The sequence below is a fragment of the Corapipo altera genome, unplaced genomic scaffold (genome assembly GCF_003945725.1).
Source record: "Corapipo altera isolate COAL_440 unplaced genomic scaffold, ASM394572v1 55, whole genome shotgun sequence".
NCBI classification, from domain to species: domain Eukaryota; kingdom Metazoa; phylum Chordata; class Aves; order Passeriformes; family Pipridae; genus Corapipo; species Corapipo altera.
The window spans coordinates 17884160-17911422 of NW_020884882.1; the positions used below are offsets into that span (position 1 = coordinate 17884160).

At 40.5% G+C, this 27263-nt stretch overlaps 1 protein-coding gene across 3 annotated transcripts in view; it reads right to left on the bottom strand.

Annotated features, from left to right (window-relative positions):
• Window positions 1–1050: 1050 nt before the first annotated feature.
• Window positions 1051–27263, bottom strand: part of FGD5 (FYVE, RhoGEF and PH domain containing 5) — an 88102-nt gene continuing 61889 nt past the window's right edge. For 2 of the 3 annotated variants that reach the window (XM_027640226.1, XM_027640225.1), the window contains exons 10-21: window positions 26802–26860; window positions 23561–23632; window positions 21974–22042; window positions 18300–18383; window positions 16632–16711; window positions 12383–12482; window positions 10091–10228; window positions 8889–8991; window positions 6803–6930; window positions 5210–5338; window positions 3956–4104; window positions 1051–3193 (exon numbers count right to left, since the gene is read on the bottom strand). In XM_027640226.1, coding sequence (XP_027496027.1) covers window positions 3157–3193; window positions 3956–4104; window positions 5210–5338; window positions 6803–6930; window positions 8889–8991; window positions 10091–10228; window positions 12383–12482; window positions 16632–16711; window positions 18300–18383; window positions 21974–22042; window positions 23561–23632; window positions 26802–26860 — 1148 coding nt within the window. In that variant the 3' untranslated portion in view covers window positions 1051–3156. The remainder of the gene's footprint in view (window positions 3194–3955; window positions 4105–5209; window positions 5339–6802; window positions 6931–8888; window positions 8992–10090; window positions 10229–12382; window positions 12483–16631; window positions 16712–18299; window positions 18384–21973; window positions 22043–23560; window positions 23633–26801; window positions 26861–27263) is intronic. The other variant, XM_027640227.1, reaches the window with a different exon arrangement.

The window sequence follows — 27263 nt, forward strand, 5'->3', positions numbered from 1 at the left end:
TTAAGGGAATACCTTTCCCCCCTCGCTGAGTATTGGCACTTTCTTTTACCTTTACAAGCAGTGATATTCACTGAACATGGTTAGAGCCGAAGTAGTCGTTATTACTTTTGTATCAAAGTAGCATGCAAACAGGAAAAGCCTGGTTGGTATTCATAGCTGTAATCGTAAAAGCAGCAGAGAATCAGCTCAGGAAGGGCAGCAGTCCCAGGGCTTGACCAGCAGTGCTTATATAAGTGGCACAGAATCTTGTCAGGTTGGTATTCTCCATCTCTGAATGACTTGTATTTTGGAAAAATAATTTAATAACTTTAAAAAACAGATTTTAACTAGGCATATGCTGTAAAATAGGTCCAAATATTAGTTGCACCTAATGGCTAATAACTTTAATGCTTTTTAATAAGTAGAAAAATAAACAGAAAAACTCTGAAACAACAAATGAGGGCAGCTTGCATCTCAGCTATTGGCCAAACAGCTAGTTCATTGTGATCTATTACTGAATTTTTTTTGAAACATTTATGAAGGTGTGGAACAAAGTTTTCATTGTGGAAGAGTAATACTAACTACAAATTAGTAGGAAAGAGCTGTGTAAGTAAATGGCAGGTAGTAAACTGAATATATATATCTATTTTAAGAAGTTAACATTTTCTAAAAGGTGATTACTGGAATAATTCTGAAACGATGATAATTTCTGTCTCTGGTGCTTAGCTTTGCTCAAATTTAGTTCACAGTTGGACTGAAATTGCGAGGACATTTTCATTTTTTGCTCTTTTTTATGCTGTGTTGAGACCATCTGTATCTGTAAGTTGAAGTAAAGTAGGCGGGCTTTACAGGTGATGAATGCAGTGTGGACTGAAACACATCATCGTAACAATTAGGTGTAAATCCTGTTCCCACCCGAAGGGCTCCATTACCATCTTCTGATTTGATGCTCTTCCCTTGTTTGTCAGAGAACTGGTTAATAGGCAAGTATCTATTAACAGTAACTGGAACTGCAAAGCTGGAATTAAAGAAGGTAAAAATAGTGTAAAGGAAAAGCCTGTAGAACTGCAGTTATGTTTTGCTCTTTTATTTTTCTACATTACTTAAAACAATGTTTAATAGCACTGTATCTTATTTTTTACAACAAAATATTTTCATGTCTTCATTTCATGCTTCTAACTGAAAGCTTCATACAACAGTCACCAAATGTCAGCACCTAAATCTTCATAATATTGTCATTCTGTAGTGCAGTTTTGTCTTTTTTGGGACTATAGTTAGAGATCTTACTCTGTATTCAGTGTTGTCTTATTTTTTTGTAAGTGCAAAATGTTTTTAAGGGGGGGATAAACATTTACAGTGTATTGGTAGCAAGGCCATGGTTCTAACATAAAGAGTTAACGCTGGTGTTCATTCATTAACTAAAGAATCAAAAGTTTTACTTTTCTTATACTTGGTTTCTGTTTGCACATGATAATATATGCTATAGGAAATGGTCAGACTCAGTTGTATCAAAAAAACCCCAAAACAATGATATTTTTATTTAGTGGTAGGTATTTGTTTCTTTAAGCTTGTTTTTGCAGGTGATAAACTGAACTACTGTATGATTTGGGTATATATTATAGACCTTTAAAAATGCAGACAATTCTAAACAATTTTTTAGGGTCAAAAATTCAGATATCCATTAAGCTTCCTAAAGAAATGGAAAAATGAAAGTAATAAAAATGCCCAACAATATATTTTAATGTAAGTAAATTCTTGAACATGGTATTTTTATACAAAGATATATTTTAATCATAGATGCTGTTCTATTCCTCAGTCAAATATTATGACAAATACAGGACACAAAACCATTGTATTGCAATGATTAGAACACCACTTCTCAACCTTCTTTGTAGAAAACCCCAACCCAAACACTAAAGAAAACCCACCCCAACAAAAAACAACCCCCCAAACCAAACACAAAAACCCAACCCCCCAAACTCCAGACATCTATATCCTCAGCTGGTGTAAAGCAGCACAGCATCTTTGAAGTCACACAAACACAGCTGGCTGCTGAGAATCCAGCCCTGGAGATGCAGAGCACGGCAGCAGTCTGATGTGAGACAGGTATAGCCACAGGAGTTCCAAAGCACTCCAGCAGAGCAGGTTCAGACAAGTGCATTTCAGTGCACCCAGCATATTTCAAATGCTGTGCTAGTTATGTGCATTCAATTTTGATGACATTTTTCATAACAAGAACAGCAGAAACAACAGAAATTTTGAAAATAAAGATAGACTATTTAAATAGAGGATAAAAATCTTAACACTACTAGGTAGACATGTTAAATAAAAACTGTCTGTAGGTTTATAATAAATTACAAATAACCTTTGGGTTTGAGTCTGATGCAGTATTTAGAGAGAAGTGATACAATTCAACGACTGGATCTGTAGAGCTACTGAAGTGCATTTCAAAGTACTGCAGTGATACGAAACTAAACCCTTTAACATAAATTATACAGTGAGTGCTCTGTGTAAAATTATAAATTGATAGTAAGTAATTATGTTGGATCATAGCCAGTGAAGTGTTGATAGACCAGGTAAATTGAATGTGTAGTTTGTTCCTTTTCTGTGGAAGCTAGTTAGCATATGTGGGGCATAATTTCATGCTGGCACTTGTTAATGGATGGGTAATAAATCATGCCACAGAACTCCTTAGAAACATGAAGAAAAGGAAACTGTAGTTCAATAAAAATGATAAAGTGCTTTAAATGATCATTTGTTGTGTACTACATTGTTTCTCCTGTTGTGGTAGACATCAAAACCAACTCAATGAAATATGGCAGTGCTGTTGAGTAAGTAAATCTGAGCCTGTTACTTACTGTAGTCAGTGTTTCCATGTATTTTCTGGTCTCGATGTTAGACTTAGTTTACTGTGAGGTCAGAGGAGAAGCTTATAGTACAGGCTGAAGTTGCACATACATAAAGATCGCCATAAATATTCTCTATTTTGAAGTTTTCATTTGCAACAACATGGATGTAAGAAGAAGGAAGCAAAAAGAGCAAACTGGAAACAGTTCAAATCCAGTGTGTGTGGCCAGTGGGCCTGAAATATGCTGTTCAGTTTTGTAAGTCAGAAGAGGATTGCTGGAAATGTACAGAAATCTGAGAATTTATTCCAAGTTCATTGCGTGATAGCTGCTATAATATGGATGCTTCTTCCATGGCTTCAATCCACCTAAAAAGGGCAGAAAAGAAAAAGCAGTACATATAAAACTATATACATTTTTAGAAGATATGTATTTTAAGAAAAATAAGTACTTTAAGAACATAAAGCTTGAAGAAGACTGTATTTTCCATCCTAGCTCTGACGAGGAACTACAGTTTTGTGATTAAAGCAGGGAGCTGAGTACTGGGACTCCTGCTTCTAGTGCAATCTTAACCAGTAAATTATTGTAAAGTCTCAAAGACACTTAAGTGCTGTCTTAGAATAGGAAAGATGAAACCACTGAAGTATGTTTAAAAGCAACAAAACCTCCTATAAACACTCATTTCCTTTCCTGTGTGTCTTGAGGCGCTGGCATTTTTAATATAAATTTTGTGACTATTTTATTATGTGGAAGCAGTAGCATTAGAATTGAGAAAAATAAGCAATTATTTGTTGATGAGAAAACTAAGATTGAACATATAAATTGAACATATAAATCAGAGAAGCTTCTGTACAGTAATCACCTGTGACAGACTTCTAGACATGCCTCTTGAGACTCAGTCTCCTCTTTACCCATAGGAGGAGCAAATTCTCCTTCCTAAAGGAAATTAAAAGCACCAGGTAGATTTTTTTAAGTCACTCAGGCCAGTCACATGTAATTTGGCTTAACCAACACTCTGAAAGTTGCTTGCTTCCTCTGTCATGAAGGCATTCTGAACTGAAGGAGAGGGGAAAGCCCTATATAAGCTTTTGGACCTGTGCACTGGCTAGTGTGGAAGTCAACCCCCATACCTCTGTGCTGAATTGTTATCCTCTGCTCGGAAGCTATAAAAGAGAGTCTGCTTGTGGTAGAGATGAAAAACTGCATCCGTGCTTCCATCCTCCTTTTCTGGGGCAATGGTGAAACCCAGCAAAGGCAAACTCTCTGTAGCCACTTTGTCCTGAAAAGCAAAGAAGTGAACCAAAATTTAGAGAGAAGGCTTGTAACAGTTTGAGGGCTCTTTCTGAAAACCAAATGATACAACCCTGCTGTGACAGAAACGCAGAAGCAGTAGTGTGAATGTTCTGCTGGACTCGTGGCTCTTACCTAAACAAGAGCAGTGCCTGTACCGCACATTTTTATCTAGTCTGAGTACTGAACTTGAACACCACCTCTGAAAATCCAGTTCTTCGTGATCATCCACATGGCCACGCAGGTCAAATTAGCCACGACACTGATGGCTGTCTTTGACATAATGGTCCAGGAGGCAAAGCAGAGATTATTGAGAGTATAGGACAGTCCAGCAGCAGTTTGGAAAGCCTGAGACTCTCTCCCAGTTATGTTTCTTTCAATAATTTTTTTTTACTGGGTGCAAATAGTAATCTTTTTGGTGCCTCGTCATTTCCTTTCAAAGCACTAGTGACTTTTTCAGAAATCTGCTCTTTCTCAAACAGCACACTTGCTTTCCTAAAGGCTGGTTTGAAAGGGACTGGGAAAGGACAAAATACATAAAAATGATCTAGTTGGTACCCAGCCTCCTTGGCTGTAAGGAGGAGCTTACAGACCAACAGAGCTGGCATTATACTGACTTCTGCAGACTGTCTCCTCTCTTTACCTGTTGGTACTAGTAGGACAAGTATGTCTTACTTACACTTGTAAAACTACAAGATTCTCCTCCCCACCAGAAATGGATCATAGCACTATCTATCTACAAAATATCTGGCAGTTATCAAGTACACCAGAGAATGCTGAAGGATCTTGAAGTCTTTGGGTGTAAATATTTACACTAAGGTTCACTGTGGTTGACAGTTTATAATAGCATGAATAGCAAGAAGTCAGATAATGATCTGAAGTTCAAATAATGAAGGGCAGTGTCTGAGGGCTGCCAAGGTCCAGCTAGGGCTGTGGCTGAGCTCCCTGGGGATTCAGTCTGTTAGGACCAGAACTCAGAAGGCAGATAGTTGTGAGAACTACCATTTCTACCTTTCCCTTTTCCTGGTTCTGCCTGTAGGCAGTAAAGAAGGGATCTCAGATGAGAAAGTACTTCAAGTCAGATTGCACAGTACCTCGTTTGCTATGTAGGTGTAGAGGACTTTGCCTTTGATAACAAACCAGCGTTTCTTCCAGTGTCTTTTGCCTCCCTTACATCTGCTGAGGTAACCACTGATGGTAGCTCCCTCTCCTGAGGCTGCCACCTGGAGCAAGGTAGGAGAAATCAGGATTTGTAACAGCAAAGGCTTTTCCACTCCTGAATATGCATGCTTGCATCACACCAGACAACCAGGTGAAACTGTAAGTAGATCATTAAAAGTATTGATACAGAAAAATTATAAGCATGGTATTAACGGTTCTTTTTAACTGTTTGAATATTTATAGTTAAATTTTGTTCTCATGGGAAATATGCAGTTGAGTTATTATTCAGGTCAGTAAGCTTACAATTGTGTTCTGAAAAGCCAAACTTGTCCCTTTTCCGAGGTCTGGGGTATTTTTGTATTTTAAAAGTGCATGCTTCCAAAAGTGAATTACAGTCTTGTGGCTGAACACTTTCAAGTCATGGGTATATTTAGGGCTTTGCTATGGTTTTATATTAATTTATATTAATCACTTAATGATGACTTGGTTTCATTTGTGTAATAATATATCTGAGAAGAGTTGCCCCTCTCACAGAAATATTTTGAGATCTAAGTGCTTAATGTTCTTAAAAATCCAGATTTTAAGTAGCTGGAACTATACACATGCACACACACGCACACACACAGTGCAGTGTACATCATTAATTACAGCAGTAAACAGTATTGGATTTAGAAACAAAGAGCAGAGATTCAAAACCAGTTTTTGTAGCACTGACAGAAAACTGACCATTTATATAGCAGTGTTTTGCAGCAGAACAGAAATGTGCCAGGACATGGAGTAATGCTATTATGAGATAGTTCATGTTAATAAACATGTGCTGCCTCCATGTGGATAGAAAGGTGATGCTTTTTCCCTCATGAGGTTTAAATTCTGCCTGCTGGCTCTTTCAATATTAAATTTGTGTGTTTGTGTTACATGTTTGTATCTCTGGTGCAGTTTCACAAACAAACCTCAAGAGATTCCAGTGTCTTGACTCTACAGTGAGTTCAGCAAGATGTTTGCACTCTCATTTCTTTATACAATGATAAATACCTGCAGGAAATGGAAGTACCTTGCTGTGCTCAAGTTCAATGGGCAGCTTAGCTACTTAGAATACATCAAAATGATTGGCACCTTGTTCCTGGAAAGAAAACTAATACAGCTTTAGAAATCATGGCCCCATTGAAATTGGTGGGAATTTTGTTTACATTGGTAAGATTGTCAGTGTCTATGATCTGCTCTGTTGTTCTGTCTAGTACCTTGAAGGTGGTTTAGTTTTTTTCAAGACTTCACAGGCTGATGAGCAAATTAAAGTATCATACTCTAACTGGGTTTCTCAGTGGGCTCAAGACACTTCTGTGGTATCTCCAGAGCTCAGAGTATTTTTGTATTTTAAACGCTACTGTGAAAAACAAAAAAATAACTGCATGATGAAAGTAAACCAAGGCATGTGCTGAGCCTACTGCATACAGTATAAACATAGCTGCTGAAGTAAGAGCACAGAGTTTCCTCTACTCTCCTGCCTTTCTCAGGCAGCTTGGTCCTACCTCCATGAGAGCTGAAGGGATCTTCTTCTGTTTCTTAAAAGATGAATAATGAATATTGTGGAAAACAGAGAAGGCACTGCTTGAACCCCTGGATGAAGTTGGAGGGAAGCTCACGCTTAGTGGCCGCTCTGCAAGATTAAGAAAATTCAGAAAGGGAAGGGGGAAATGGATGAGTTCATACATATCAGGCTGTGTAAGAGATGCACAATACGCTAATGGAAATGACTAAGGAAAATGCAATGCCTCCTTCACACTCAGTTTTTATTTTAGCCTTTCTTTCAAATCACCTCTTTAAGTCTGATCAGTGGATTCCATAGCACCCTTTTTTAATAACCTACAGGTGCTTGAAAGAAGCCTGCAAGAAAGCTGACAAAGCACAGCACAGCTTGTTTTCTTGTTATTTAAAATGAGCATTAAGCGAATGGCTTTGACATCTTCTCTGTGTTCTGTAACATCTTTGCAGGATAGATTCACTAATGGGATGTTCTTTCTGTATGAACCATTTTCTTTGAATTCTGCATGGGAGACAGTTCTGGCTCTGAAAATCTCCATTAACTCCACTTGTCTGAGTTCACATCTTCATGATTCCACTTCTGGCAACACACATTATTTGAAAGCTCTTAGTAAAAGATAGCATTGTTTTAGCACAAGTCTGAAGTACCGCTTCTTGGACACAGAGTGGCTTGGAGATGCTTTTTTTGGCTGTTGTGACAGCACCTGTTTATGTGTTTGCTTGGCTAGTGTGAATTTCTTCAGTCAGAATGGAAAAACTTAACTTCATTTGTCCACACCTTTTTATTCTTGGCAGTATAATATGCTTTTTATTAGAGACTGTCTACATGAGTAGTTGTACAAGAAAATTATGTCCTATTCCCTCTCTGTTCATATATTTGTAACCCCTCTCCCTCTTTTGTCTTTGATTTGGATGTGTATTTAAATCAGAAAAGAGACTTACATATTAGGATAATAATACAGTTCTAGATAGGCAGTAGCTCTTCTGCTTTGAATTTATGCTTTCATCTGTAACCAGATTAACTTCCTACGTAGAAAAGCTCTTAGTGACTCTGCACTTTACCCCAGCATTTCTTTTTGTAAAAGCTACAACATGGATGAGGACAGTAAAGAACCACAAAGCCATTGTTTTACTTTAATGGATAATTAATTAGAAATGACAGAATAAAACAGTTCAGTTAGAAGGAGCCTACAGCAATCATCTAGTTCAACTGCCTGACCAATTCAAGGCTGCTCAAAAGTCAAATCGTGTTATTAAGAGCATTGTCCAAATGTCCTTTAAACACTGAGAAGCATAGGGAATTGACCACCTCTCTAGAAAGCCTGTTCCAATGTTTGGCCACTGTCTGGGAAAAGAAAGGTTTCCTCATGTCAAGTCAGAACCTCCCCCGATGAAGCTTTGAACCATTCTCATGTGTCTTGTCACTGCGTCACACGGAAAAGAGATCAGCACCACTGTCTCCACGACCCCTCCTCAGGAAGCTGCAGAGAGCAATATCACCCCTCAACCTCCTTATCTCCAGAGGAGACAAACCCAGAGTTCTCAGTTGCTCCTCACAGGACATAGTTTTTACCATTATTCTGGTTTATTAAAAAGGTCAGGGAAGCCCTCAGAGAACCTGCCTTAGAATCATAGAAGATTTGGGTTGGAACGGACCTTAAAGCTCATCTCATTCCAGCCCCTGCCATGGGCAGGGACACCTTACACTATTCCGAGTTGCTCCAAGCCTTGTCCAGCCTTGTCTTGAACACTGCCAGGGATGGGGCAGCCACAGCTTCTCTGGGCAACCTGTGCCAGGGCCTCACCACCCTCACAGGGAAGAATTTCTTCTGTATATCTAACCTAAATTTGCCCTCTTTCCATTTGAAAAAACAGTTTGCTAAACTTGGGTTTATGGCTTACTAAACAGTTTCAGCTGCCATTAAAGCCTGGCTCTCCTGGAACCCCAATACACATGCCTCAAGCTTGAGGCATATTTAACAAAATACAACCTAGTAGGCAGGTCCTAAAGCCTCCTCATCATACAGGAAGGAAACCAATTTGTCAGTTTTGCCAAGAATGAAAAAATCCTACCTCTTTTATTAAGTTCCACGTAGCAGCTATCACAGACTTTGGCTGCTTGATCTTTAAGGTACTTCATAGGGTACTTGTTTCTTGAACAATTTCGACATACAATCTGTTCCATCAAGAAGAGATGCATGTAAATATAATTTATATTTATAGATATGCACATACAAAACAAATCCCCTCAGCTTGCTGGGAGAAGAAGATGGATAGTGGACCAGACATGGTTCTCTCCTAAAACTGGCAGCCAGGGAAAGTCTGCTGACTGAAATATGATTGCTGTAGGCTTACACTGTTGTAAGCCAAGCAGAATTGAACACTGTATTTAGTTGCACACCATTGCTGTGTCCTTCTCCTCAGGAATTTACACCTTCCCTAGTAGTGAATTGTAGAATGACACCTTTAAAATTACTTCTGTTTTCATAGCTTTGTTTGTAACATTGTTTTCTTAAGCAAGCTTGTATGTTCCTGCAATCCCTGTGTAAGTACAGACTGATTTTCTCTGTGGAATCAGAAAAAAGATTAAGTAAATGGGGGGTAAATGGGGGTTTTTTATACTAGCAAAAATCACTGGTAGTTTTATTAAATTTTTTTTAAAAATCAGGTTAAAAGACAGCCATGGTTTAAAACATGACTGCAGGTTTATGTATATAAGCGAATCTCTAGAGTCAGGAATAAAGGGACAAAACCAAAAAAACTTATAGATCCCCTTAGCTTTAGGGCAAAAGGCAACAGCTCTTCAATGGAGCAAAGAGGAAACTTTTCCTTTGGTCACTGACCAAACCATGCTCTACTGTCAAATTTCTTCACTTTTCTTGAAAGATAATTTTACCAGATGTTATTAGAGACAGGTCACGGAGTACATGTGCTACTGCTCTGGTCCAGAACAGAGCCTGTATTTTTAGTGTATTGCTTCTTGTCTCAGAGCTAGCTATATATCAGATATAATGGCTGCACCCGGCAATAATTATCTTGTCAGGCTTTAACTACCCGCCTTCAGGAACTCCTTTTACCCCTTAAGGCAAGGTTACTGTTGTTTCTTCTAGTGACATTAGGAACCTAATTACCTAATTTAGCAAAGCAGTCACAGGTTCTGTGAGATGTCAAATTCAGGTCTTGATGTTGCTACACATTTGCAGAAGTCACAGCAGTAGCAGCCAGCAGCCCAGAGGTGCGAATAAAGCCCCCCTAGAAGCTTGTACAGCTCTTACCTTCCCACAGGCATGGCAGTGATGTCGCCTCAAAGTGAGGGTAAAGTCACAGCCACAGTTCATGCACATCATGACATGGGACACAGGTACCAAAGTAGGAGGCCTCTCACCCAAGGGTATTCCAAGCCTTTCCCTTAGCTTAAAATCAAAGAAGAATAAATGAAAAAGCATCCGCACTTTCAAAGTGCACTCAGTCAGCCCTGTTCCATCCCATACAATTCTCATCTCATTTCAATCTACCTTCTCCTGTTAAGATCCCCAAATTACCTCATTCTTAATGCACTTTTAAGTGACATACAACTGCTTCAGCACTGAAAGATTAGTACATGGTGCTCTTAAAGACACAGTCACAACAAGTAAAAATCCATGCAAATCTATTTTTTGTGAGATCCTGACACTCTTCCATGCCAGACAAGTATCTGATTAACTGCATATGAAAATTACAGGTAAGAACATGAGTTAAACCCATCTTTTTATTAGAAACTTTTGAAATAATATCCATAAAAAGTTCTACAGCTTTCAATCAAAAAAGTACCTGAGCTTTTTATGTCATTACACCTTGGGACAGTTCTGTGATGATGCAACAGAGAGTAAAGAAAACACGAAAACCAAAGATGAATTTACCCTCCCCTACTCTTACTCCAAATCTGATCCATGCTTTCCATGGCTGATCTGAATATATGTAAGGAGCTTTAGAAAAATGCATTCACTTTTCCCAGTTCTTGGAATGCACTGCATCGCAGTATTGTTCAGGTGCCTTTGCTCAAGCCCAGGGAGCCATGGTCCACATGGAACTGAACCCAATCTAATAAACTGTGCTGAGAAGCTATGTTACTTCAGGTTCAGCACCAAAGTATTAGGGGCCCTTCACTGTCAGTTCACAGCAGCTCAGTATTTGGCACAAATAACACAAACTCTTGTGCTTTTGAAGGACCGTTTGTTAGGAAGGTTTCCTATGTGGAAATTAGACTTCTGCAGACAAATAGGATCTAAAGACAGACAAATCAAATTCCTCCAAATTTTCCTCATGTGCACATTCAGGTTTACATCAGAAGCAGAGCTGGAAAAGAAATTATTTTTTCATTTGTTGAAAAAGGATTTGGTTTAGATTGCTGTACTGACTAATTTCTATTTTTTTCTTATTAAATATTTGGAAGTAGATTAGATATAGGCCAGAAAAAAAATCCTGTTTTGGTTTTGAATTCATTTTTTATTTTCTGAGGTCTTAAAAAATTTCAAGTTTAATCACAAACTAGTTGAGGTTGGAAGGGATCTCTGAAGGTCATCTGGTCCACCCGCTCTGCTCAGGTGCTACTGCTGTGTAGCACCTGTTGGCAAGGACTGTGTCCAGGTGTCCTTTGAACATTTCCAAGGATGGAGACTCCACAACCTCCCTGGGCAATCTGTGCCAGTGCTTGGTCACCCTCAGAGTGAAAAAGTGTTTGCTGCTGTTTGAGGGAACCTCCTGTGTTTCAGTTTGTGGCCACTGCCTCTAGTCCTGTCACTGGGCAGCCCTGAGAAGAGCCTGGCTCTGTCTTCTTTGTACCCTCCAGGTACTTGTACACATAGAGGAGATCCTCCCTGAGCCTTCTCCAGGTTGAACAGTCCCAGTGTTCTCAGCCTTTCCTCATGGGAGAGATGCTCCAGTCCCTTATCATCATTTTTGTTGCCCTTTGTTGGGCTTTTCAGCATTTCCATGTGTCATACTGAGGAGCCCAGCACTGAGCACAGCACTCCAGATGTGGCCTCACCAGCACTCTTTCTTATTTAGTAAAACTGAGGTTCTTCATAAGCTAAAATAGCATTTTTACTTTTTATCAGATGCATTCTTTGCTTTCTTAACTGAGCGTAGTACAACTGAAAATAGTGAGGTAATAATTATGCTGGTACAATTGCAAAATTGCTAGTGGGGTTTGCACTTGCAGTTACTTTATTGTGTGTATGATATTAGTGTAACTAATGGGTAATTTTGGGTTTTTTACATCTATAAAGTTTGTAGCTATTTTTAATTAATCAAAAATAGTTACTGGTTTGTCCTTCAGGACAAAATAATTTTCCTTCAGAAGAACTAAGCAAAGGCCACAGAGTATAGAGTGTGATTAACATTTCAGAGGTGGCCCATGAGCTGTGATGAGTCTCAGTGTTCAAGCTTGTCATACTGATTTAAAAGAAAGTAGAATATCTGGCTACTAGGAATTCTGAATTTTATAACACTCCTTCCTTCCTCTCTCTCTCTCTCTCTCCCTCCCTCCTTCCCTTTTCCAAGCATTGAAAGACTTGGCCTCCTTTTACCTCCACACTGCTGTGGAAAGTCGAAGTGTTGTGAGCTTTGTAGTCATCTGGGATGTGTCTGCTGATGCAGTTGTACCAGTCATCCCTTTCTGAGCAAGAGCTGTGGAATGAAATACAACAGAGCAGTCAATGCCATGCACAGTAGGGACTGAAACAAGCTGGTCAGAGGAGAAAAGCTTTACTTTATGAATGTTTGCTTTCTTGCACTATTGCACTGAACTGACAGGTTTTTGATCAGGAACAAAATTGACTGTTGAACATATTCAGCACAATGAGTAGTGTAGCTCCATGGTTAGGACTGTGACTTAGAAGGAACTAAATGCTCAGAAAATTTTTCAAAGTAGTCTCTGATTTTGCTGTAAGCTGCTCAATCCTAGATCAAACAGGACAATATGAATTGTCTCTTTTTGTCCTGCCTGTTCTAGCTTTTAGGCACTCTATTGCATGTAGCATTGGCATGGGTTGCTCAAGGTAAGTGTGTTTCTGCTCATCTCTATAGTGGGATGCTCAGATGATCTGCATATTGGGAAATCCAGAAGCCTGTCACCAACGGTACAGGTGTGAATGCTTTCACTTTCCTCTAGGTCCATCACAGATAACCTCCAGTCTCCTGGCAAGAGGCCAAGACAGCAATTTGGGAAGAAAGTTGTGCATTCCCTGTAGTTGCAGGCACACGTGGAGGCCAGTAGTTCTCCAGATTGGCCCCTAGATGCCCCCTTTGCACAAGGCAAAGGAGTGAACACTTTGCATTTCCCTGCCAGTCCAGCTATCCCCAAAAAGCCAAAGGGCTCTTAGTGCCTGTTCCTTCCCAGATGCATTCACTCTGTTACAGCCATGAGGTGTCCTGTTGTGTTAGCTGGTTTTTCTGCTGTGACTTCAAACTATGTGCTTCCTGTTCATCTGAAACTCTGCACAGTTCTAGTGGTTTCTAGCCTCAGTCACCGGAGGGAATGTAACTCAGTGTGGTCTCCCTTCCCCAGATCATACCAGCCACTCACATTAAAGCTATCCACTAGACTTTGTTGTAAAATCTAGTAGTGGTATCATTGCCAGCTGCTGTTCAGCTGTGATTTCCTCACACCGCCCTCATGAAGACCACCAAACAAGATGTCTGAGAACAATTTGTGTTTTGTGGTCTTAAAAAAAAAAAAAAAAGGGCACAAAGAGAGAGGGAGTGCCAGATTTTCTTGATGATCTTTGACTTGGCATCCCTCTGCACCATGAGCATAAGCCCTTGTCTCAAAAACACCAGCCTCTGCAAAATTCAACAAGCCTGGAGCAGAAACTCAGAGCTAGTCCATGTACTGCATATAGGCTAACCTCTGGAAGCCAAGGGGCTGTGTCACAGGAGATCATCTCTGTCAAGACACACACTACTAGTCATAGAATCATAGAATGGTTTGGGTTGGAAGCGAACTTAAAGATCATTGTGTTCCAAATGATCTGCCATGGGCAGAGACACCTTCCACTAGACCATGTTGCTCAGAGCTCCATCCAGCCTGGCTTCATCCAGCCTAGTCACTCCTTATTTCTACCAGAATTACTACCTGTCAAATTACACTTTCTAAGAAATCTGAAGATGTCTGTATCTTCCAGATGAATCATGTTCACAGCCAGGAGTCCTGGCTTAAACCTTTCTCTTGCTAATTCTTTCTTGGAAATTCTCTTCACTTGAGTATTAAGATATGATTAAAACAAAAAAACAACCAAAAAACAAAGGAAACCATGGCCTATATAGTGATGTAAATTAAAGCCCCATTGGGAAAGATAGGTAAGAGGGACAGCCTACTATTAAAAGCCTCATATCTAACTGGCCCCTTTAACCTTTTCTCCACTCCATTAAACATCTCTAGGCAATAATTGTGGGTTATTAGCAACTACATGTGGGAATAACATCCATCTGCTGATAAGGTAAATTATGTCAATTGGCACTGGCCCATTCCTAATTAGGTATTTGACTGGTTGCTTGAAGGCTCAGAGGAATTTTTGCTGAACCTCTGAGGCTCAGAGAAGCTCAGCCGGTGATTCACCATTGCCACATTTGGTCCTTGTGGAATTTTTGGGATGTATATTTTGTGCTGAGCTATCAGTTATCTATGTTGGCTTATATATTCTTCATTAAACAAATAGAGAGGGTCAAATTGTCACTGCAGTAGGGGACATCCATGGAACACAGAAATTGGACTGAGATGGATTTTGTCGCAGTGCTACCACCATCGCTCTAAATTAGCCTTTGAGGAGGTAACATTGCTTTCTCCTAGCGCTCTGGTATTTTATATGAGCAACACATGGTTATCCCTGTGTCCAAGAAGAATATTTTTGAAATGCAAATGAAGACATAAGAGCACTATAAGCCTTCTCCATAAAGGTGCTGTGCTCAGATCTGTTAGCAGCTCCCTGCAAACCAATAACATGTTTCTTCAGGTGAACAAGATATTTTCAGCAGGAAGTGGAAAGATTTTACAGTGCCATCTGCTCATATAACCACACTGACTTCTGAGCTTTGGTCATCCTTAGTCTACTGCCTTTAGTCCTTGGTGCTCATGCTGTATTTCCTCAGTGCATTCACCTTGTCTCATACCAGTATAAAAGCACTGAGGCTTGTGCTGTGGTTGTTAACAAGTGGCCTTCAGTGCAGACTTGCACTGTGCAGACTTGGTGTCAGCAGTAAAATATACAGTCTTCAGGGACACTTAAAGCTTTCTGGTACGTTTCTGCCTTTGGTGCTTTTTTTGTGCGTGTGGCAGGTCAAGAATGTTGTGCAGTGGGGTTAGGAGAGCATGCTGACCAACTGGTGTATCAGCTCTGCCAGCCAGTACAGAAAGAGAGAGGAAAAAATGTTTGGGGTGACTTCTGGCAGACCAGTCCCAGAATGAGCAGCACAAGGAAGGGAAAGGGAATCTGTCCCAGTTTCCATATGGCTGTTATCAGAAGGGCAACCTTAGTCTCAGGCCCTGGTCCTACCTACTACTAAATAATAATAGCTCATGGTGGCCTCACGTGCTTTGTTTAGGCTAACTAAGCATGGACTTGATATGAGTACAAAAGGCAAAGAAACATCCTAACAATGCAAGCAAAGTGTCCCAAGCTGCTCTCTAGGGATGCCAGCTTAGTTGCCCTGGCTAATGGGGACATACAGCAGTTATTTCCCCTCTGCAATACAGAAGAACTGTATACATCCTGCTTTTGTAACTGGCAGGTAACTCAAAATTACTGTGTATATATTTTAAGGATTGTGATGAGTGCACAGGTCTCAGATATGGTTATGGTTATAAAAGGAAATGGACCAAAAGGCTTTGACAGGTAGCTGAGCATGGCCCACAGATTGTAAGTGCTCTGGGAAGGATGAGAGTTCCAAATTCTGATTCTGAATAAGAAAGTGCCCTCCCTGTCTTTTTCTTGCACTGTGTAATTTAGGAAGTCTGCTGTGTTTCCAAGCATTTTGTAGTTGGAGACTGGTGGTGGGAAAGTCAGTGTGTAAAAGCATTGAAGACCTTGTTATTTGGAAGACTTTTAATACCACTGCTAGTGTGCTATGTCTTTTGTAATAAATTACAAAATCAAGCCAGCCACCTCTCTGCTATAGCTGTAGGTAAATTTGCAGGATAGTTTTGGCCTAGAAGCAGGAAAAATACTGATCAGAAGCTGACCTATAATCTCTTTCTGGCATTAGCGTGTAATCCCAGGACAGAGATCTTGACTCCCAGTCGCAGTCAGTACCAGCAGTACACAAATTCATTAGGGAAATTTCTTTTATTAGAAAAACCATGAGGTTGCTAGTAAGGTTTAATTCTGGCTTTGTCATTTAAGCACTATTAAATGCTTTTATATCTGTTGCACGGTATTACCTAATTACTATTTTCTCCAGAAGTTTCACAGCCCCAATGGTATGAGGTAACAAAGGAACTTGTAAGAGGGAGATATAACATACTCTTAGTGTTGCAGGGAAAGCGTGTGAAAGATAATGGAAAGTACTCAGGTTTCTTATCTTTCCTTTCACTTTAAGATGTTATCAAGACCCAACTTCTAATCTTTACTGAGTACATTAATTGAATTAGTTGTAGTTTATGAGCCTCACATTTATAATGACTGTTGATTATGTAATCAAGTACTCAGCCATTGTCTGTCACAATAGCAGATCGATACTGAGTTAAAAAAGAATGAGACACCATTTCAGTCTTGGGTATTGGTTGGACTAATCTAGAGACACAGCTCTAGAATGTAACACCCTCTGCCATGGGAACAATACCTTGCTGACAGGGTTAGGCAATGTTCATCATATTCAATCTTCAGGACGTTTTGGGCTTTTTCTGTCATTGAGCGACTGACCTAGAAACAAATGCCATGAACATGAATGTGGACATGAGTTAAACTGTCTATAACCAGTACACCATACAAGTCTCAATGCATACGGATCTATGATGTCCCAGCTATCTTTGTCATATTTCAATGCAAAGAGGTGGGCAGGTAGGGGTTTTTTGTTTGCTGTATTGCTGGTGTGATGAGGAATGCTCTCTATTTCAATTGGTGCTAAAGGAAAGAAATAATTCAATCCAGCTTATAAAGATAAGGATGAAGTATCTGTCGGGGTTCAGTTTTAATGTGACAAGCTTAGGAGATGTTTAGTCTGACAAGTGTCAGAGCATTTTGGAAAAAGTTATGTCTATGCTTGTAGTGAACAGAAATCTCTTTCTGACATGCAGACATTCTACAGCAAAGCACTTCAGTTCAGTGAATGCCTGTCTGCAGCAAGGCTCTTTAGGAGCAAAAAACCCCAACAAACTTAAAAGCTACAGCTCATCTAAAATCTTTTCCCTGCCATCTAGTGTATTAGTTGCCTGGTAATAGCAGCAGTCACTGAGGAGAAACATAGCTTCATGGTTTCATACATTTTTATAAACAAGCATCATTATGCTAGTGACTCAATGTTTCAAATATACCTCAACAAGTACCTGCTCTGCAACTCCTTTTCACTTAACGGTAGAATGTTTTGGCAATTCCTACACCAGATGGGATCCCTGAGTTAGTTTTAAGCTATTGGGTCCCTGGGGTTATCAGGCTCCCACCTTTTCACAATACCTTAAGTTTCCCCTGTCATTCCACTGGAATTAATGATTAGTAATTCTCATCTTGTCTGTTTTCTTGATCATCAGACACCTGGCTTGTAATTTCAAATTCTCTTTCACATAAATGCAACTTGGCATATTAGCTATAGAACAGTTATGAAGGTTCTTGGCAGGAGGTATGGCTAGGTAAGAAGCAAAGACCCCTCCAGTCCAGTATCTCCTGTTGCACAGGTACTGGTGCCAATGGATGCTTAGGGAAAGAGTGTAAGGACAGATGAATTGTGTCTGCAATGTATACATTTTTTGAAGAAGAGACTGTGTTTATATCACTGCACAAAATCGCTCCCAATACACCTTTTCCCCATAAAGTTGGCTACCTGCTTTTTGAACCCATTGATGCTTTCGATTAAAACAGATAAAAGGCACATGAAAACCAGGCTTGTGTAAATTTTGAGTAGCAGGAGTTTAAAACCAGGCAGATTAAGCTCTAGGTGAATATGTTGAAGGGAATGATCATGCATTGGCTGGAGATATGAGGAGAGGAATGGACAAAATGGGATAATAAATCTTTCCTGTTTCCAGTTTCATGATCAGATGGTAACTGTGATTTTGGCTTGTATTATTTATGCAGCCTGAATAAGGCTGTCATACTAAGTCATAGACTTATAGATAATCTTTTTATGTTTGTTTTATATTATTCTTCCTTCTGTCTCCTGTAAGAGGCAAGGGAATCCCCTGATAACAGGTCCATTCCCTCTTTCCCCTTGCTGGATATGAGACATAAACCAGGAAAGCACTAACAGCTCACTATAAAACTTTAATTCCAGCCTATAATACAGATGAGGCATTACCTTCATGCCTGACACAGCTAAGGTGTTTTTCAGTCTGTATTTGCCATCCTTCTGGGGATATGTGTACAGCAGAACATCATTCATCTATATGAAAAGAAAGACAAAATCAATAATTTGCAATATGGCTTATAGGCCTGCCCATTACTCCTGAGGGGGATACCCAGAACAAGCAGTAACTTGGTGAACTGCTGAGACTGTTACTAAAGACAGGCCCAAGCTACACAGCTTAGATCAAGACCTGCATTTCCACAAAACTCTGAGGAGTCTGCATCCAGAACTTTGATTTCTTACCATTTTTGACTGTTGCTAATGGCTAAGCAAGGAGAGAATCAGCTCTTTTTCATCCAGCATGGGTGAAACAGCTACTTGTTTTAAAGGCAATGACATGTTCAAGTTGGGAAGGCAGCCTCTGCATTTAGTACCTGGCAATACCAACTAACTGCCCCTTGTGAGGGAACTGAAGACCCTGATGATGTCTCCCCTCAGTCTCCTCCAGGCTGAACAGACCAAGTGACCTCAGCTGCTCCTCTTATGGCTTTCCCTTAAGGCCCTTCACCATCTTCCTTGCCCTCCTTTGGATGCTCTCTAAGAGCTTAATATCTTTCTTATATTGCAGTGACCAAAACTGCTCCAATATTGGGTGAGGCCGCTCCAGGGCAGAGCAGAGCGGGACAGTCCCCTCCCTGGCCCGGCCGGGGATGCTGGGCCTGATGCCCCCAGGACAGGGTTGGCCCTCCTGGCTGCCAGGGCACTGCTGACTCAGGGCCAACTGGCCACCCACCAGGACCCCCAGGGCCCTTTCCTGGCACTGCTTTCTGGCCTCTCATTCCCAGTCTGTCCGTCTGGGATGGTTGCCTCATCCCAGGTGCAGAATCCAGCACTTCCCCTTGTTGAACTTCCTATGGTTGATGATTCCCAACCCTCTGATCTGTTGGGGTCTCTCTGCAGGGCCTCCCTGCCTTCAAGGGACTCAACAGCTCCTCCCAGTTTTGTATCATCTGCAAACTTGCTATTATCCCTTCCAGTCCTGCATCCAAGTCATTGATGAAGATGTTGAAGAGTGCAGGGCCTAAGATGGAGCCCTGCAGCACTTGGGCACTAAGCCTGAGCAAGTGAACTCCTAAGAGAGATTTTCAGGATTCTGACATAATCTGTTATGGGGTTTCTTGAATAGCAAACTCCATTTATTTTATGTATTGTAAAACTTATATATTTCTTCAAAAAGCAGCTTATTCTTTTATTACTGTTGATTAAGAACGACACTGTGGTGCATACTGTTGTCATGACAGCTCTGGTTAATATTCCAAGATTTTACTAAACATTAATGATGACTTTCCTTTATAATTGTCCACTGGAATTTTTTTCATCCTTCTGTTTTAGTACACCAAAGTATGTAGCAGTGGGCTGTTACTTAGAGATCCCACCATCCACAACTTGACACAGTGAAATTATGACAAATATTTCAAAGCTTGTGAAGCAAGGCATATGTAATCATGAAGAAACAGAGGGTTTGCACTCGTTGCTGTCTCCTTTGCCACATCTACAGAAGAGACCTGAGTGGTGACCATATGATTGGTATGGACAGAACTATTCTCAGTACCAGTGGTTTCATGCATCCTCCTGCTTCACACTGCACACTGTTCCCTGAAGCAGTGAGGACTGGGCCATAATAAGAGCTGATCTTGGAGCCTCTCAGGAATCTGCAGTAGAAGAGATGGATTGCCAAAATCCTCAAGGGAGTTCCCACAAGTCTTTGGGCTTCAGACTCATTTCCTGTTTGCCAGAATAGTTTTGAATAATTGAGATCCCTAGACTGCTCAGACTTTGATATTGGAGGACATATTCTTATTCTGCTTTGCTCCATACACACACACGGTCCCCCAAATAACAGTTGACAACACAGAGAAAGAAGGATGCATGTGTTCTTTAATTCCCTTTTTTTCTGTTACTACTTTTTTTATAACTCCCTCTGTTGTGACAAGTACCCAGTAACATTAGAGGTAAGTGCAAGTTTTCTAACCTACAGTATCCAAATTTATTGATCCAAACAAGTTTATGCCCTGCTGAACTGCTGGCATCCATAGGTAATGTACTTTCTGTCTAAAAGTTTCTACCATGTGTTTGGTTTTTCTGAATGTTTTAAAGGCTAGTTCATTACGAACCCTGTGTTCTTCTATTCAAGTCTGAGTTAAACATACCCCGAGTGTCAGTGGAACAGCCTGAATATGTGCTGGAGCTGCGTTTTCCAAGCTCTGACTCCAAAGCCTCCTATACTCCAGCCCTGCCAGCTAGAGCATTTAAGAGTCTCCCATTTGATAGCAGCTTCCTGCATCCCACTTGCAACACAAGCAGCCTTTGTAGAGAAATTCTTAGAAGAGTAAGATAAGAGACAGTGTCTGAGTTGCAAAGTTGCCCATACAGTGCTGCACAGAGGCCCCAGCATCCTTGTAAACAGAGACTGGACTCAGGAAACAGATGCACAGCAAAACTCACCAAACATCCTGCCAGGAAACACCAGATTCAACAATACCATCAGCCAGCACAAAACAGACAGCTCAACTGACCTTACACACACCATACAGCCGGAGAAACATAGGTCCATCAAAAGCCCTTAAATGTGTGTTCTACCCTCTCATGCCTATATGGGCTGTGCACAGACATACTCCTTATGGGTGGGGATATATTCAGAATACAAGCACGCACACCACCAAAACACATCCTGAAAGCACAGGCCAAGTAGGGGTCTGGCATGCACCCAATTTTTAAGGCATGTTCTAGTTATGGCTTTAGTTTGGTGGACTCATCCCCTGGGATGAGTAGAGGTTAAATTCTCAGGGTTATCCTTCAGTGTATACTCTTGCACTGAAATTCCCTCCAGGTCCTGGTCTTGATTTAGCTTTAGTCAAAGTTCACTACTAAGAACTTCAGAAAATGCTCTTCATCTAAAAATCTGTTTTGGATAGCTAAGGTAAATACACTTATTTCATCAAAGCTAAACCAAACGACACCTATACATGCTAGCTTCTGGTAATCTTTTTGAGTGGCAGCTGACATGTGAAGCATCAAAAACAAAGTCTATTCTGAAAGATTTGTTTTTTTATTAATACATAAACCTGAGTTTTGCCAGTGGCTTCGGAGGATTATGATATGGTCCTTACCAGATAAAGGCTTTAAATAAATATGAGTTTTAAGAGACAGTGTTTAGGAGATTATTCTAGCCTTGGGGTTTTGAAATGGGTTTTTCATCTACAGTGTCTCCAGGTATCAGAATCAAGACAGCATGTGGGTTGTGGGTTGGGGTAGATGCACTGGTAGATGGAAGGATATTTTCATGCAGGCCTGGCCTGTTAGAAAAAGGTGTTGGCAGTGATGGTTGGCAGGGACTTACAACCGATGCAGTAAACGTGCTATATGCCAAGATGAAAATACAGTGATATAGCTATGCAGTAGTCAAGGCAGTATGAGTGTGGCACAACTGGAGGGCTGTACAGCCCATATTCCTGTATGCAGGGCCAATGGGACATGTGAAAGGACTACAGGCCCTGTTAGCAACAGGAACTGACTCACCACATCACTGCTGATGGTTACATGACTTGAAGCCTGAAAGTTTCTGCCAGGGTTCAGGGCTGCATAAGTGTATGGGACAGTATAAGACAGTAAAATTTAAATCTTACCAAGAACAAATGCCGAGGGTGCCTGTTTTTGCCAGAAACTTTCATCAGCGTTCCCTCTTTAACAAAGATCTGAAGGAGAAAACAACAGATTGTAATCCTGAGACTCCTTATTCTAAATCTTACTGATAAAAAGAGAATATTCCTCCTGGGGAAAGAGCTACTCCAACCGCATTCATCAGCACAGGAGGAGATAGATAACCTCCACACCTGTTTCTAGCATTACTCCTTATGATCTGGTTTAATCTTTGCCTGGATTAGCCCTGCTGCCCTCCATGACTTGCATTTGTGTCAGTACAAAATGGGTTGGAAGCCCACTTGTCCTCAGCCCACTGTTTCTGCACTGTGGACTGTGCTCCGAGGTGAGTGTGACAGACTGCAAAGCTAACACATAATGGGCTTTAGAAAAGAATTCTTGTCTTTAAAATTCTCAAAAATAGACATACCAAAGAGAAAAGTTGAAATCTTCAGTTTCAGCATTCTACATCCACCTAACTATACCTGCATACATAGTCTGTACATGTTTGCAAGCACAATACTTTGTCGGTCCATCTTGTTACTGTATATCTAGGTAGGACTGCATATGTAGGCAGCTAAACCAGTACACTAGAATTTGATTGCGGTAACATTTGAAAAGGTCTGGCATAACTGAATTACATCAGTGGATCAACAATCATCTGTTCTTTTCAGATGAAGAACAGAATCTGGTGTAGTTTTCCACTCAAGGACAGCTTATAATCAGAGGCCAATCCCACAAATTCTGTATGCTGAGCTTTGCAGAATTGTCAAAGCATTACCTGGTAAGGGCAAGTGAGGATACCTTCTTAGAGAGAAAAACAGAGGTTGACTGCAGTATTTGTAGTATTTGGCTGATGAGGATTCTTATGCTATGAGTATGCATGCCTAGAAAATTGCTTCATGAGTTTTGCTAAATATGTTGCTGGACTTAAGGGAAATTCAGAGTTGCAGAATTCAAGAAAGAAATCTTTTGAAGTGTAGAGGCAGGTTGGAACTGAGGAAACTGGACAGGTTTGAAAGCCAGAAGAAGAAATTTGCATTTCTTGTGGCTGGCAAGACAGAGCTGTACATTCTCTCACATTTCAGTTGATGTGTTGCTTAAAAACGATGACTTGCATTAAAAGCACCACAGGGGAATGGTGAAAGTAAAAATATGAAAACAAATTATTTCCCCTGATTTTAAATCTTACCCAGCCATATAAAACTCTGAGCCTTTTCAAGCTGTAAGCAATTCCTGCTAGTGTTGCAGCCTTTTGACATGAGTATATAAGGAGGAAAAGAGCAGTTCCATCAAAATACACTACACTTGGGGTGACTGAGAACAGCTGGAGTGAAAAATCAAATGGCTGCTCTGTGTAAATGCAGATACAATGCATGTCTTTCCCAGCCTGAGGCTCTCTTTGTGCACTGCCAGAGTGATGGCTCTTTACACAAACCAGTGCTCCAACTCTTATCACAGCAGCTCAGTAAACAACACCTGTAGAGGCCTGAAATCTAGCCATCCACACAACTGGAGATATAGCTGGCCAGAAACAATGCCCTTATCAGCATAGGTCTGCCTGCAGTACTCACCCTTCCTGGCTGGAGGAGGCCACTCTGCCCTCTCACACTGTGCTCGATGTGTACCAGCTTCTGCAGGTTTTCCTGGGGGAGAGAAATAGCGTTTAGAAGACCACATGGAGAGTGGGTTTAGAGACAAGCAGGCAGACCTTCCCTCACCCCTCCTCACCATTTTATTTCTTTAAAACTGATATTACAGAATTAGGTTTCAGAGAGAACTGAGACCAAGTATTTTATGCCCAGAAAGTCTTCCTCCGGTTTTCAAATTTTATTAAACCTCATCACAGAATCATAGAATCACCAGCATTCAATTTGCTGTGGCCTTCTATAGTTCTGTTACCTCTGATCTCTCAGTTCACCTTCCAAAGGGCCTACTAACTTCATACAGTATTTATACATTGGCTTCTTTGCTGACTTTTTGGCTCCGGGAACTAATAAACTAGAAGCAGAGGCAAAGTGCAGTATCTGCCCCAAAGGCTTGTGCATTAGGGCCATGACACAGATAATCCAAAGGAGGCTTTGATACTATAAGACTGTTGCTATGATTATCTGGAGGTTTATATTCTGTGATAATGAATTAATACCTTTGCAATAGGGGATTTAGAAGGTAAACTAGTAAGCAGGCAATGAAGCTACATCTCTGTTTTGATGCTTTGCAAAAATCATGAAGTATGATCAAACTCTGATATTATTAACTGTTTACCTGGCCTTAAAGCACAGTCATTCAGTGTGCGCTGGCACGAGGCACGAACTTATCTATGAGGACGGTAAATGAGATTAATCTAGATAAGCCTGTGTTCTCATTAAAAAACAAAAAATGCTATCAGGTGAATATATAAGACAAAAGAAGAAGGCATATCTGTACTTTTGCAATATTGCTAGTCTTTTCAAATCTCCTTCCATTTTGCAGGTGAGGCTGTTAAAACAGGCTTGTGCATAGCATTCAGCTGTGGTTTTTACCTGATCAGAACAGTAGAATGGGCTGCCCAGCAGCAATGAGTCATTGCTGGAATATGCCTAAAAGGTAGGACTCTCCTGTCTAAGTTAGCCGTTGTATCCCAAACCCTCACTTATGCACCCAGATAAACTGCAGATTAAGGATCATATTTGACACAGCGTCATGACCTGACAAGCCTTTGAGTACAGATTTCTGCTACACAGGTAATGGTCTGTTTTCCTTTGCTCCATTGACTGGCATTAAGATACCACTGGGATTAGTTAGAGTTGATTAGATCATACAGTGTATCTGCCTGATACAAATCAGTGCTGTCTACAGAATCAGCTAATTAAGAAAGCTATCACAGATACCAGAAGGAGCATATCCATATCAACATGATGGTATGTCAAGGCTAATTTACCTGGATTTCAGCTAACACAATTAATGTACCTATCTCAGCTTGCTTTTAAGATAAGCCTGAAATGCCTCCCTATGTTACTGCCCTGGTGAAATATTACACTTGTTTAGCATGAGAGTAAGTTTAGTTCTTAATCAGTAACTGCATATCAAATATATGCAAACACTTACAAGCCTTGACCAGCACAGGGCTGCATTGTTCCCATCCAATATAACTCACAGTTGATACATTTTCAAGAATTTCAGGTGTCAAGTATCTCTTTTGAAATGCAGGAAGCAACAAATGGAATTTTTCAGGTCACTTTTAAAATACTACAGGCCAACAAAATGGAAACAACATAAAAATTAATAGCACAGGAAATATCAGGGATCGTGGGACAGCTGACATGTGCAAAAGATATTTGCAAAGGACTTTCCCATCACTAAAGGGTATTTTAGCCCTGGCAAAAGTTGTCAAATTGACAGCTTCCACAATGCAAACCTGATCTTCATCCATAGAAAAGGCAGTGCCCTCCTATGAGCACGCTCGTGCCAACACTAGTACTACTCATTTGGGTTTCTACACGAGTGAGAGGAGAAGTTGCTGCAGCTCAGCTTTTCTCAGGACTGCTGGCAGAGATGCCTGTTGAAATGCTGATGATTGCAAAATGGACACGTGTTCACCAGGAAGTGGACAGAGAAGTATCAAACTCTTTTCCTAAAGAAAGTCAAACAGCCATCACATGTGAAGGACAGTGGTTTATCTGGGAATGTGGGCAGCTGGGGGGGTATAGTTTCCCTACAGTTCGCCTAAATTCCCTGTCTATATATTTTTCTTCATCGTCCTTAAAACTATCATCATTCTCCTTTGAAAGATGCTTCACAAGCTACAATTAAAAAATAAAAGCAGAGCTCCACCCAGCTAATACTGCAGATGTGGGTGGCTGAAATCCGTCTCTGGCCATTTTAGCAGTGAACTTGCAGCTTCCATAATTTTATCATTATGTCTATGCAGGAAGACCACCTCCCCAAGGAATTCAGCAGCTGTTAATAGCAACAATGATTTATAGCTCCTAGGATCGCAGGGCCTCTAACAGATCAGTAGACATTCAGTGAGCAATACAAACTCTGCTTAGTTCATCTCCTGGAGTTACAGATAGACATAATGCTCTCAGTGATGGTGGGCCTTACGCCTCTGTTTGCACATCTGTAAATTGCAAGTAATATTTTCCTACCTGATGAAAATGCTGTGGAGATAGTTATTGTCATAATGTGCCTGAAAATCCTGGGTTAATAGTTCCCAGAGACAAACGGCTACAGTGTTATTATCATAAAACAAAAAAACCTAATAATGAGTCATTTATATTCATTTGTATTCATTAATATTCTGTGTTTATATTCAATGCTCCTGTCAGATTTTCAGAGTGTAGTTTGATGAGCTGGTATATGGCAGCAGCAATCTTCCTCCTTCCCAGTACATGCCAAGTCTAAATTATTGCTTAGAACTTTAACCAAATGCACAACAAGTTATTAACACCCTAAATTGACTGACATTGTTCAGTTTCTTCTGTAATTAGAGTAATTATTTGCTCTTTTTTTTTAAATCTGAGAGAAAGAAAAGGAGTGCTGGCTGTCTAGAAATAGAACCCTGAAAATTCCCACCTGTTCCTTTATTGCTTTGCATAGCATTTCAGTAACCCCAAGAGAGAAACAAAATTGTGCTGCGGGCTATGGTGTCTTACATCTTGCACAGCTGCACTGAAGGGCATAGACCTATTTCATATCTGCAATACTATAACCCAGATCTGTATAAGCCTTTGAGTTTCACCATGGAGGAGGATTCAGAATTTAGCAGAGATACGTATTCACTACAGCAGATGTCCAACAGTATTGATCAGGAGAGCTCATGGTAGGACTCACCGCTTGGAGCATGCTGTCATTGGCTCGGTCCGTGATTTCAGAAACAAGGAATAAGGCAGCTGAGGAATTAAGCAAAACGAACACCACATATCACATAAAAGAGTAAGAGAGCAGCCGAAATCCCTTCTGTTTGCAAGGGCATCCTTAAAAAAAAAAAAAGCTCAAGCTCCTTTGATTTCTTTGGCACCTTCATACATAATGCAACTGCGCAGAAAATTTGACATGGCACACAGTGCTGTCCTCCCTTCTTCCCTTCATCATTCCCTTCTCTCAAACTGCATCATACTTGTGCTGACCCAGAGAGCTTATGAGGTCCCTTTTAAGCACCTAAATCTTGCAATGGCACAAAATCTTGCAATGTTTTCTAGTTGCAGATTTTTGGCAACTGGAGCTTGTGGTAGGGAGAGATGTGCAGTTTAAGGTGTACCTTTTACTGCTGAGGGAGAGGACGTGGCATCCCTT